This window comes from Arachis ipaensis, chromosome B07, assembly GCF_000816755.2.
Source record: "Arachis ipaensis cultivar K30076 chromosome B07, Araip1.1, whole genome shotgun sequence".
NCBI classification, from domain to species: domain Eukaryota; kingdom Viridiplantae; phylum Streptophyta; class Magnoliopsida; order Fabales; family Fabaceae; genus Arachis; species Arachis ipaensis.
In genome coordinates, this window is record NC_029791.2 from 42,263,339 (window position 1) to 42,277,579 (window position 14,241).

Here is a 14,241-nt window from a genome sequence, read left to right on the forward strand (position 1 = left end):
GATTCCCTTCCAACTTTGCTGCAATTTCATTACATACTTCACTTGATTAAGTACCTAAGTATCTTTCGAGAAATTATTTCTGGTCCCTAACTCAATTAATTTTCATCTTTCAAACCTAACCTGTTCAATCTTTAATTTAGAAATTGTTTTGATGTGATGCAACTTAATTTTTCTTCCAATGATATTACAGTTTTATGCATGTTTTGGTTTAGTTGTGCACCTAAATGTCCTTCAAAATATTAGAGGAAATATTTTGCTCTTAGCCTAACTGGTTTTCATTTTTTCAAACTTTGCATAATCTATTTCAACTTGCACTTGTTTGAACATGACGTAACATTTATGCTTTTGTCATTCTTTTTGTGTGATTCAATATTCATTCGGCTGTGTTCTTAAACATTCTCTTGAATTTTGTAACCGACGTCGTTGACTTTGGTCATGCTCTTCTTATAGACATTGTACTTTGTTTCAACTTGAATCTTTAAGAGCGTCTATCTTTGTCATTATACTTTTCTTCATGAATGTTGTACTCTTTAACATGACTTTAGTTATTCTTCATCTATAAATTTCATACTCCTTGACTCAGCTTGAAATAGTATCAAACTAATGCACTGTTTTCTTCTTATTGTTCTTGTTGAAGTTCTTTGATTTGAGATCCTTTCTTAAACTTGTGATTTGATTTTTCTTCTAACACTCTTCATTGCTTGTGCATCCTTGTTTACCTGTAGTTTCGTTCATTCTTTCAAATCTTTATGAGTACTGTCCATGTCGCTTTTTCTTCTTTTCTAAAAGGTCTTGTATCCTTTTGAGTAAACTCGAGATTTGTTTTAGTGCCACGTGCGACCTTTAAGTATAATAAGCGATGCGTTTAGTTTTTAGGAAGTTTTCGTGGGTGCGGAAGATGAAGTTTGTAAGTGTGCAATGCCACATGAAGTTGTGGAGCTTTGATTCACGCGAAAGAGTTTTGTGGATGTTAGACTTGTGACCGGTTATAGATGTGCGTAGTGACTGTGGAGGTTGAGAACTTTCAAATGAGTTGTTTGATAAAGTACGATCGAAAATGGTGAAGGTACGTCAGGTCGAAGTTCTGAAGTTGGTACGAGATCAGTGTGCGAACGTTATACCCGTCATTTTGATACCAACCTATTTTTTGACCTTTTGCCACCTTACACTACCATCACATGATTGAACCATGTAACCCTTTGCATCAAGCCTACCTTGTAACTTCTGTTTCACATCACCTTTTTTTTCTCTTATATTTTTATTCTATATGAATATGCTGGTATTTGAAAAATATATATGCCAAAGTGTTTTGCTTTTTCTTAATGCGTTCCAAAGTGAAGATAATTTAAATTTCTTTCGTTTTGTATCAATTTTCGAAGACAAAAATTTTTATAAGTGGCATAGGATTTAGTAGTTGTAAAATAATAAGAATTTTATATGATTTGATTTAAATAATTGTGAGATTTTGAATTTAATACTTTAAGTTTTATGAATAAAGAAAATTAATTATATTATCTTATATTTAAAATTAGAGTACTTGATTGAAAGCTAATTAGTAAATTGATAAATAATAGTATATTTAAAGTAATTTTAAGGATTAAATTACAATTCAAAGTAATACCTTATCTGCTAACTCTAACTCTAAACGTAAGTATATTACACACACATACTTCTTCCAAACTCGGGTCACCATTTTCTCGGAAATGGATCCTCTCCATTTTTTTTGTCACTGGAGAGAATACAGTGTAATCTTCCACCTTCAATTCTTCAAGTGGGACCAGAAATAAATGAGAGAGAGAATGCAATGAAGGGTGAGATCTTCCACTGGATATCATCCAGTTTTTTTTTCCACTGGAGAGGATCTATTCCCCCATTTTCTCCTTTCCTAAACACAATGCAGCAACAGCAGATCAAAAAACAAAGAAAAGAGAACCAAAGAGAGAAGTGAGGGAGCTGCGATCAGAAGAGAGGAGGAGCCGGCGCTGCTTTTGCTGTCCATCCCGCCTCAACGCCGCCGTCGCGTCACAGCCGAGCCATCACAGGAGAGAGAGAGAGTTGCGTCTGAGAGATAGAGAGAGCCAGAGGGAGCTGCTGCGAGCTCGCCAACAGGGGAGCCCGCGTCGCCATCGCCTCGACTGTTCCCGCCACCATTGGGCCCGTCGCACGCATTGTCGTCCGAGGAGCGCCGCCGACCCATCACTAGAAAGTTACTTTATTTGATCATTACGAGTAATGTAAATATGAAACTCGCTCGTCATACGATTAACTTGTTCAGGTGTCAATCCACTATAGCAGAATATGCCAATCTGCACAAGTAAACAAAAGATAAATTGTGAGAAAAGAGAAAGTATATAAAAAAACCAATCTTCAATTAATCAACATTAGTCAATTTTTCTTTTTTTAATTCTAAAAGTTCTAATGTTTTGAAGGATTTAGCGTATAAAGTTTATAATTTAGAATTTAGGATTTAAAATTTAGAATTTAAATTAAACAAAATAATTTTAAAAAAAATTGATTAATGTTGGCTAAAAAGAAGTTAGCTCCCTAGCATTGCTGGTGATAAAAACACAGCTGTTATAAGTTATAACAAGGGTAAATTATATTGAACTCTGTTGAGATTAAGCAATATTGCAATTTGTATATGAATCTCTCTATTTGAAAGGCTATACGCTAATCTCTTCCCTAAGATTCAAGTTATTTAACCATGTATAGATATTAATCTCATGCAATGTCGGTTTAATTTATCGCAATATTAAACAAAGATAGACTGATTGATTGTTCAAGATGAGACCTGATTGGTTATGTGCTGTCATGGCAAAAGAGACCCCATTTTTTCTAGGTTTTCTCGCAGAGTGGAACGCATTCCAATGATCCGGTCCGCCATAACCTGTAAAGATAACATCTATATAAGGTCATCGCAACTACCACCAAATTTTTATGTTTGTCATGTCAGAATTTTTGACATGTTGTCTTTTATTTCGATTATTATTCACAAGTAATATTTTAACTCTAACTATATTTACATAGATGATCCTAAATCTAGAAAAAAAAAAAAAAAACAAAACAAAACAACTTAAACTTTGTCGAATTTCAATGCATGGACAAGATAAAAAAAAAGATTATTCATGTAATATTTTCACCAAGAGTAATAAGTGCTGCAGCCCTTGAAGAGAAAAAGAGAAGAAGACAATGGCTTTGGTTGATGTTATCATTTCTTGCACCGATTCCCTCAAACAGGTTAATTAATCTTTATATTTTCCTATTATTGCTTGGTCATTTTGTGAATTTGATTTTTAAACAGTCCACTTCTAAATTTCAAGAACTTAAAAACTTTCTGCTTTTAGAAGGATTTTATTTTATTATTTTTTTCAATTTTGGTGTGATTTTGAACGGGTCTTAGTGTCTTAAGAACTTATTTTTTGATGCAGAGGTATGATCAGAGCTGAGACACTTTACCTTCACGTGTTAATGGAATAATCTATAATCCAATAAGGCAAAACGTTGTTGCAAAACTCATTTTGTATTTAATCTTTAGGTTATATTTCATTGAAATCTATATTTCTTGTATCAAACTGCTGAAATTGCATTAGCCTTGAAATCACTTTTCATGATAATTTTTGTTGTTATTCAACATTGTTTCTTACTGGAACATTTTGGTCACAGACGTTGTGGTCGTCAATAGCAAAACTAAATAAAAGAGAAGAAAATTGCTATCAACTGAAAGTCTCAAGCAGGCTGCTATTTTTATTACGGAATCTAGAAGTTTGAACAGATTCAATGATTTCTTATCGTTATATCCATTTCATCTTGTTGATAGAGCCCTTGCTTTTGTGTCTTTCAACCAACTTCATCAATTGTTGAACTTTTAACCACCTTTATTCACAAATATTTAAGTTGAATACCATTTTTAGGAACTCACAATTAACACACTCATGCATTTTTGTTTGGTTTAAAACTTTAAAGTGATAAGGTATGTTCGTTGTAATTAGCTTGGTCTTGTTGGCATATGCCTGCATACAGATGATAACCTTTTGTTTTTAAAACTTATTTTGAACCTCCCATAAATCCTTCTAGATTTATCTTTGTTAACTAATTTGTATTTTCCTTTTTGTTAGCATGAAATAAAATGATCGGTACATGGACCTAGTGTGCACCAATATAATTGCATCTATGCATCTTGGGCTGCACCCATGACTTTGGCTGTCTTGCAATACGTGTTTATTTTCAGATATCAGAGCATGTGAAGATGCTATTGTTTATTTAGATGCTGGTTCTACAGAGTTTTTCCAGTTTATAGGGGCATATCCTATACTTGTTGATCTTGGAGCACAAGCTATCTGCAATTTGGAAAGTATGTCAGTACTTGATGCGGTATGTATTAGTTTCATATTTTATCAACATTGTCTTTACTCTGTGTACTTACAGTAGGATGTTTCACATTTGATTAATCATTGACAGGGCAGAAAATGTAGTCCTTTTTTGGTTGGCAACACCCGCAGTGACCAATTAATCCAATTCGGAGCCTAGTTAGAATTAAGGCTCTTCAATCTCCAAGGAGTGTGTTTAGTGAGGATCAAACCTAGACCTAATCTTTTTTTTTTTTAATAAAGAAGAGTATATATCTATAGAAAATAAAATAAAATTGAAGATTTACTGGCTGATGGCCAATCTTATAGTTCATTATTTCCATATCTAAACTTGTTACAGACTTTAAGTAACAATTAATTGAGGGAAGATATATGGTTTCAATCAAATACAAGCAAGTCACTAACATTTGTAACTGACTAGTAATGATCAGTGTATGCTAGGTTTAGAATTTTGTTTTTAGTTTTTGATATTGAGAATTGAAATTATCAAATAAATTCCAAGCAGAGATACCAATTCCAAGTTTTGGTGCTATATGAATTCTGGTGTCTTGTTGGCTTGATCATGATGTGTATTAATATACGTTTCTCAATTTCATCCACTAGCTCAGATTAATGTGTGAGCAAAACATATTTGTACCTTGTATAATTGTAGCAACTCTTCATCAATTATAATAAACTTTAATTTATGGTTCCTTGTATAAGTGACTGATTGGAACTCACATTCTAATCCTGCGGGGAAATTTGTGATTATTACATCGCACCTATTAAGTGATGCACATCGGTTTATTTTACGTTGCATGAGTGCACATCAAGTTGTTTGTCACTGCGTTATATTTACATCTATCTCAGAGGTGCTTATTCATAATTACTGCTCTTGACTACTATCTTTGTACTTTCCATGTTTACAAATTGGAAAAGTATAGGTAAACAATGAAAATACTAAACAATGTAAACAATGGATATATCGGATGTTCATTTCGTTAGGTGTGCGGATAGTTATTCTAATATTAAGATTTAGGTGTGTAATTTGGAGGTGTAGTGTGTTTTTATTTGATTGGTGGTTGTTCATGTTGTTCAAGAAAGTCATTAGGTACCTAGCATAACCCTTATAAATTCATTATTGGACTTACTCTTACCTATATATTGGGAAAAAGCTTTCACACCCTTGTAATAATTTGTTCTGGATGAATCATACTATTTTGTCAGAAAGAGGTTTTGTGCAACTTAGAATGGAGCTTGGTGATTTATTTAATATGTTGCTTTAATCCTGATATTCCAAGTGAGTAAACTTTTATTACAGAATAGGAAGAAGTTTTTGGTAGTATTTTTAACTTGGCCCTAAGTCCTTGAAATTATCAGCATCACGGTGAAATTATCTTATTCTTAATCTTGTGCCTAAATATGACACTTGGATAGCAATGTTACATTTATTTTGTTCCAGGACCTTTTGGATAGCAATATTACATTTATTTTGTTCCAGGACCTTTTTTCTCTTTCTCTTGGTAAAGATGTTTTAATAATAGTTAAAGTGCAGGCAGCTCACTCGGTGTTTCCGGATTCACCTCTGGACCAGATGCCTATCATGAATATGAATCCTTATTGGTTGATGTTCCTCATATTGAAGCTAGTTCTAGTGGAAGAGATACTGAAGATGCAGTGTTTAAATTAGATGCTTCTGTTCATCATTTTCCAATGATTTTATGTCCCTTGTCATCTGAGCATGAGGATTCCATTGGTCCTGGTTTTCCTCCCTTTGTATGCTTTTTGATACAGATGATGTGCAATGCCTCCAGGTGCAACTCTCACAGCACACTTTCTCTACCTACCTCTGGTGACTTGATTTCTGCATTTCTTTTTCTATTCACTGGATTCTTATATTATATGCTTCACACAGCACTACTAAGTGTGTGTTTGGATTATAGTTTGCAAACGGGAGTTTGTATAAAAGTGATTTTGCAAACTTGATTTTGATGAAAAGTAAGTTTATGTTAACATGATTTATGTTTGGCAATTTTTATATCAAAATGGATTATAGTAAAATAAATATTGCTTGGATTATACTACTCAAAATCACTTTTAGATGAAAAATTACTAAAAGAGACATCAATTTAAATAATTTTTTATATTATCCTATCATTTTACTTTAGATATTTGAATAAATCTTATTAATTTATTTTATAATAAAATTAATATTTACTTACTAAATTAAAATAACATATAAAAAATTGATAAAATATATTTTAACACGTAAAAATACTAAAAGGAGTACTATACATCTTATAATGTCAAACAAAATGAAAATATTCTATATTATTTTAGTACTGTTATTATTCTTTAATTTAGTATCATTTTAGTCACAAAAAAAAAAATTTAGTATCATTTTGGATTATAAATTTTTATAATTAGCATATAATAAAAACGAAAATAAAGTACAATAGAAACAAAAAAATTCCATACAAACATAGAATATAATAATTACAACTAACAACATATATCATATGAACAAAAAAATTAAAATAAGAACTAAATAAAATTCATACGAATAAAACTAAATAAAAAAATAAAAAATTTTATACATAATATAAATATAGTGCAATAAAAGATAAAAAAAATTTATATAAACAAAAAATAATAAAAATATCATAAAAATTAATAAAAATAAGAATTTATATCAACAATAGTTGTCATATAAAAAAAATACAATAAAAATATGACATCACAACACTAAAAAAATAATATCAGAATACAAAAAATAATATAAAAATATTTATATATAAATAAAAAATACAATAAAAAACATAAAAATCAAAATATGGAAGAGAGTACTAAAAGTAATAAAAAAAATTAAAATATTTATCTTGGCAGTGATTATAACAAATCTGAAAGATTTGGATGAAAAAAAAAATTGGAACCAAGAACATACACAAAGAATTATTGTGAAAATTATATGGTTATTTACATCATTTTTATAGAAGAAAATGAAGGATAGGATTGATAGAAGAGGAATAATTTTCTTACTTAATTTCTCAATTGTAATTAGCTTTCTCTAACGTGAACGCAGAAGCTAGAATTTTTAGCTTCTTGTAAACGTACGTTTAGAGGCAAAATCACTTCTGAGTTGAGAGTTTTAAAGAGTTGCCAAACATAAAGATGGGACGTTCAAAGCACTCAAACGAGCTTTTCTTTTCTCCAACGTGAACTCCAAACACACCCTAAAAGTCTGAGTTCTGTCCCTATTACAATCTTGTACATCATGAGTGATAGATCTGTTGCATGCCAGCATCCTACCATCTTACTGGGGTACCTATAGATCCATTTAAAAAGCATCTAAATAAAATAAAATAAATTTTAATTACTCTGTATGTTGCCTATGTAAATATGTAATATGCCTTGCTCTTACTGGATAGAAGAACAAAAGATGGGGGCTTACTAGTAAAGAAAACATTACTGTAAATGTGAAATCCCGTCCTGGTTTTGTTACAAAACCTGAGCTACAAGCTATGATCAAAGCATTGACTGGGAGCCAATCATCTTTGCTGAAGAATAAAGCAATTATCCAAATTGCTTCAGCCACATTGTTTGCACTTGAAGAATCAAATTGTACCAAGTGGGATGCATTTAGCAGTGCAGAGAAGATTCTGAGTGTGAGTTCAGGGGAAACCAGTCAAAGTTTTGCTGCTCAAATTGGTGATCTCATCAATAAGAGTGCTCTGTTGGGATCTCAAGTAAATAAAGAGAAAAGTGAGATGTCAAAAGGGTTACTTTCTTTGCAAGATGATTGTTGGATATATATTGGCCGGTGAAAATTTTCCAACATCTAGTTCTGAAGGCCCACTTACTTGGCAGGAGGAACGTTTGTTAAAAGATGCTGTTGTAGATGCCCTTCTTGAAAATCTCAAGTTTCTAGATGGAATAAGGGAAGAGCTTGAGAAAAATGTATGCAAGTGAAAATCGGAGAAAGATACTGAAAAACTAGACATCGATGATGAGCAGTGGGGGGAATGGGGGGATGATGTTATTATTTTGAAGGATGCCTTTCAGATTCTCAGACATTCTAGTGTACGCTTACAAAATTTTCATGTTAATCAGTTGCATAAACGAAAATATTGTAAGCATAAACACTGAAAAAGGTTTGAGTATGTTATCAGTGGTATTATTCACATTAGTTAGGGGAAGAAAAGACTTGTGAGCCCAAAAATTACAAAGTAACATCAGATTAGGATGGTTAAAAAAATTGAGATAGGCCCTCCTATAGACATTAATGTAACCATAATTTAGAATCCACTGTATTATGATTCTTATTACTCTTTCTTACAAGTTACAAATGAAAACAATAGATACAACAATGTTTTCTTCGTGTAATATGTCTAATGATTTTCTAGATCTAATAAAACATTCTAAAAACAAAGAATGGAGAATGTAAATCAATAATCTTATTCTCAGTTTCCAATGGTTGTATATATATTGCTTCTCTTGGTTCCTCGCTCACTCCACTCTGCGTGGCATACTCCAACGCCATTTCATAGTCCACCTGTATCACACATCATATAGCAAAGCTGATCAATAAATCCGAAATTCAATTTTTTCTATTGTTCATATAAAGGATAAAAAACAATCCTATTGCTGAATCAGAAAGATGGCTTCAGAAAACCTACGAGCACTTGAGCAGAGTCCTTATCGGAAAGGAAAATTTTGCCAAACGGGCACAAAGCTTATGATCGTCATAAAAAATCTTTCAAATAGAAAGATCTATAAAGTCCATTTTCATAGTTGTGAGGCTAAATATATCTAGATCCTAACTTAGGATAGTCAAGTTCATATCACAAACAAGCAAAAATTGTTACTCGATATCAATTCAACTGCCACTCGAACAATTTTTTTATGTTTTCAGGTTGACAGAAAATTTGGTTAACATAGCAGTAGAACTACAAACTACAAAGTTTTGATAAAATGTTAGCCAGACAACATACCTGTTCAACATGTTTAGCAAGTTTTTCACTGAGCGTTTCTTTAGTAATCAAATTCTCATATACTTTTCTTAATAGTTCTCCATCATCATCTCCGTAACGGAACTTCTTTGATGCATGTAACTGTGTCTCTGCCATGTCTTTCAAAACATTGTACACTGCCCCAGTAGCATCAGGAATGTACCTGCCAACCACCAGTTGGTACGAATCACATTTTATTTCATGCAATAAAAAAAAAGCAAGCAGAGCATCAGTCAATTCTTGGATTTGAGAAGTAAGACATAGACATACTTGCTTAAATTCCGTTTCCTCTCCTGCTGCTCGCGTGCCTGCATCTTTTTCACAATCTTGGATTTCAATTGGATGCAACACTGCTGAATGGAATACTGGAGAAACAGGACTTTTATGTTATTTACCTTTAGTATAATGTGAAATTGGTAAAGTAAAAAATAAACAATTTCAACCTTGACAGCAGAAGCAATCTCAGTTATGTCATCTCCAATGTATTCTTTTCCAGTCCCTTTGAAGGGAATTTTTGTGCTCACAATGCTAACAAAGATGCCAATCTTGTCTTGTAGCTGGTTGATTTTGTAACTACTCCAACTGAAAAGGCATTTAGTCAGATTTCATATTCTTTACTGCAATTACCAGAGAATTTTGCAAAGCAATTATTGACCCTTATCCTGCCAATGCAGGTCAAAAATCGGAAAGGCAAGAGGAAACCATCTGCTTATGTGCATACTTGATTCGCTTTAGTGCAGTCCTGGTGACAACATCAGCTCCTTGCTCAAAAAGTAGTGGAATTCTATTCGCAAATCGAAATATATTCAAACCCTGAGACAAGTGTTATATCGTTATATGCTTTGTCATTGATAGACCATTAATTATTTTAGAACAGAATAAAGATCACAATCATTAGCTCTTTAATATTGCCTAATTGATCAGCTGCTTGATCAGGAGTCTCCTACACCTAATATACAACTCTGGTGAGAGGAGTCAAACTAAGCATTAAAGTATCCTGAGAAGAGTAAGAAGTAGGGTGCAGCATATACTATTTAACATTTATCATGGTTCATCAAAAAGTACACTAAAATGTAATCAACTAAATCACATTTTCCTTTTGCTAATTTATAGGTCCATTGTAATTGGTTGAAACTTCAGCTATTTTCACATAAAATGATGTATTTTACTCCCATGGATTTCAACTATTATCTAATATATAAAATAAAACACTAATGGATCTGAAACTTTACTTGCTTGACATTTTTTCCACCGATACTGACTCCAGCTTCAACTATGAATGGGTGGCCTTCAAAAACCTGAGCACTGTGCAGCAATGACAGAAGAAATTATTTTAGGAACCAGGAGTTATCTATTGCCAGAAAAGTGAAGTGCAAAGCAACATAACTAAATATCTCGTGGATGTTGGCAGGGTGACACCTTTAGAACCCCAACAAAAAGAGTATCATAGGAACTAAGCCAAGTACCCATGATCGACTCAACCACAACCACAAGGATTAAAAACGATATTTAAACAGAATATATAGAAGTTTCCACAAGCAATAACTTGAATCGGAAGATCTGGAAATTTTCATATTCAAACACAACCTGCCTGAATAAGTTGCAACCATGTCTGGGTGTAGCTCTTTTATTATTCCTAGCCGGAGATTGTACTCACCAGCAGGGCTAAGACACTGAAAATAGTATTAAAGACCCACCAAATGACAAGAGTAAGGAATTTATTTATAATAATAATAATAAATGAAACTAAAAAGAAAAGGGGCCTATAATAAAGACTAGTAACTAACATGGCCGTTAGGATCATCAAACTTGGCTTGACGAAATAACTGATGAATGCGTACTAGTTGCTGTGGAGTTAGAGACTTAAGAGCCATTTTTGGGCTGAAGTCTGGGCCCATTTCACCTGAAAAAGGTCAAAAGTGCAGTAAATAACTAGAATGTTTATGGTTTGAACAGCATTCATTGAACCATATGAACTATTTTTATACCTATCAATCTTTCAGCATGAGATTTACTAATATTTACAAATTCATGTTGAAGAAATTGTAAAAGGTTCTGCTTCGAAGTTTCAGCAATAAGGCGTTTAATTAGCAGCAAATCAACTGACGATGGATGATGCTTTGTCTCCAGGGGAACAGGAGGCATCACATCTGTTCTTCGAGAAAACCTTATAGTGACATTCTTTCTGCCAAAGAGAATAGCTAGTATGAGATGATTATGCATTGCCATAGTTTAGGGGGGTTATGAATAGATATATGTATACATACTCAGGAGCATCTGAAACAAATTTAAATAGAAATTGTGCATAAGGGGTGATGACAGCCATTTGTCTCATGTAATGTAATATTTTTGACTGCGAATGTAAACAAGGGAGCTTATATTAGTGAAACATAGTCAACTTCAGTCTTTAGACACATCAATAAGCATGAAAAAAGTGTACTTTGGAAAGTGGAAAAAGCTCCATATCCATTATATATGGGGTTTGCAATGAAATCATTAAGGTAGCACCAAATAAGTGTTACATACACGGTATGTTGTCCAGTTCCCCTCAATGACAACTTGAATTTCAGCCCCATGCCAGCGCTCCTTGTTCTCTCGTTTTTCATTTACATGTACATGTGGAATATTCCTGAAAATTACGGCATTTGTTTATCTGGAGAAGGGATTAAAAGACAATTCATTTAATAACTTGAAATCATACTTATGAATGTCAATATCCAGCCTGCAAAATGATATATAACTTTGGTTTCTCATTGATGAAGAGATCTCAATTGGAAGCCCAGTGCTCATTTTGGACCATATTAATGCCTGCACATATGAAGAATATAGTTCATAAGGCCAGCTGAAACTACTATATGCATGAACTTCAACTTCAAGAAAGAAAAAAAAAATTGGCAATTGTTCTACTAGTTGATTATAAAAGTTGGTTAAACAAAAAAAAAAGTGACAGTGTATCTAAATAATGCATGTTGCCAATACCATCTTTGCTCCAAGACCAAACTTCCCCCGTGTCTGTTTCAAGCCATATTTTGTCCCAGAGAGAACTGCATGAATGGATAAGCTTAAACAAATCAGGTCTAGCTCGTACCAATAAAAGATATGTCAGAACAAAAAGTGTATATTCATGGATAATTAAGGTATCGAGTAATTGAATGACCTCGGCCAAACATATTCGGGATGTCATCATGTGGCATTCCTTTTCCATTGTCCTGCAATCAATCATGAGATAATTTGAGCTTCACTTCAAAGATGAGATTAGTAAACAAAAAATGAAAAAAGGACTTTCAAATTGAATTTAAAATTGAATAAAACAGCTTTGATGAATGTTGACTTGAATAAAACTAACATATAAGGTAACCCGCATCAATACAATACAATACAGTATGAGAATGCTTGAGAGCAGAAACAATGCACACCTTGCATATAACTCTGTAAAAAGAAGCCTCGCCTCGGCCCCTGATACCCTTTGAAGCTGGAGTCTCTTTCACTTTCTTTCCAAGGGCAGCATTCTTTGCTTGTATTTCTTGAGCACGAGCCTCTTTCGCCAACCGTTTCTGCATAGGTCATAGGAACAAATTTAGAATCTTACGCAAGGACCTTATATGCTTTTATCTATTTAATTGCATTTGCAAAATATTGTTTCAAGTTTATTGCTATAATTAAAAATTGATACTACACAACAATACAGTTCAACACAGTCTAGTATTTCGCATTATGGCACAACTAACTCAACAATAATGTAATCAACCACACCTCACGGGCCTTCTCAGTCTCATAATCATCGTACAACTCCGCATCAACACGCTCGCAGTCAATGAGACCGATCATAGAATTAAATTTGCTTTTGTTTATCTCCTCACTGCAACAACCATGTCAGCGTGGAAAAATCAATCATTTACTAGTTCATTGTACTTTCAAATGCAAACTCACATGGTTATCTCAACCACCGGAAGCTCCGATATGGATTCCGCTGAGTCAAGCGAATTCTCCACAAGCTCTCTAACAGTAGTATAAAGAGATTTTCCTGGCTGATGTGAAATCCACATAATATAAATAAAAACAAATCACAAAATCAATAGATACATAAAAATCAGACACGCCGCCACTCCTTATAATTGATTACAAGATCAAGCTTACATTATCAAATCCTGCAATGTTCTTGTTCTCAGCAAAGAATTCCGCGGGAGATTCTGCAAATTTAATAAGTAAAGAAAGAAAAAAAAATATCAGTTGGAGGATAAAGGTTATGAATGTCGAGAATGCGAGAACGAGAGATCGAGAGAAGTACTTTGCTTGAGAACGGTTTCTTTGTTTTTTCGAGGTGTCTTGGACTTGGTTTTCTTTGTTTCGGTTGGGCTTTCGCTACTATCCATGTGAATTTCACTCTAAATTGAAGCTGCTTTGCTTACGGCGGTGAGGGAGGAAGAGAAGTGACAGCGAAGGAGAAAGGAAAGTGAGCTCGGGCACAGAGGGGATCGAAGACAGAGGCTTGACGCGCGAGACAGAGAGAGATCGAGGATGACGAGGACAGGCGGCGACGCCAACAGCAGCTCCGAGCAGACCTGGAGACGCGAAGTGAAGGGATCCAGGAGAAGAGGATCGGCGACGGCGGGACTGGACGCTGGCTGAGGAGAAGAGTTCGTCGGCGACCAGCACTAAGGGAAAAGTTGATTCCCCTAGCACCCAACAGCACTAGCACCAGCACCCAGTTGCTTACTGCTACTGCTGCTTGTAGGGCTGCAAAGTATATTTTGCTTTCGCGCTGTTTGTCATCCAAATCGCAAATCATGTGCCACTTCCCAAAATCACGTGGCGCGGGTTTTTGTGATCAACGGCTGCCATTCTTTTCCTTGTATTAAGAAAGTTAATAAGACAAGGGTTTAGTT

At 33.8% G+C, this 14,241-nt stretch overlaps 1 protein-coding gene and 1 long non-coding RNA gene across 2 annotated transcripts; one reads left to right on the forward strand and one right to left on the reverse strand.

The window, feature by feature from the left end:
• LOC110265168 lies at positions 3,034-6,348 on the forward strand. Its single transcript, XR_002351438.1, has 3 exons — positions 3,034-3,237; positions 4,229-4,371; positions 5,902-6,348. It is a non-coding gene; the product is annotated as an uncharacterized LOC110265168 (long non-coding RNA).
• LOC107609235 (DNA topoisomerase 6 subunit B-like) lies at positions 8,593-14,144 on the reverse strand. The gene is made up of 20 exons (XM_016311117.2): positions 13,906-14,144; positions 13,644-13,828; positions 13,493-13,545; positions 13,286-13,383; positions 13,109-13,214; positions 12,772-12,909; positions 12,513-12,564; positions 12,335-12,399; positions 12,057-12,163; positions 11,882-11,984; positions 11,623-11,708; positions 11,344-11,540; positions 11,143-11,258; positions 10,943-11,028; positions 10,588-10,660; positions 10,077-10,168; positions 9,799-9,937; positions 9,626-9,720; positions 9,338-9,518; positions 8,593-8,898 (listed from the first exon to the last, which is right to left on the reverse strand). The coding sequence occupies exons 2-20, from the start codon at positions 13,726-13,728 to the stop codon at positions 8,752-8,754; spliced, it is 2,019 nt and encodes a 672-aa protein (XP_016166603.1). The 5' UTR covers positions 13,729-13,828; positions 13,906-14,144; the 3' UTR covers positions 8,593-8,751.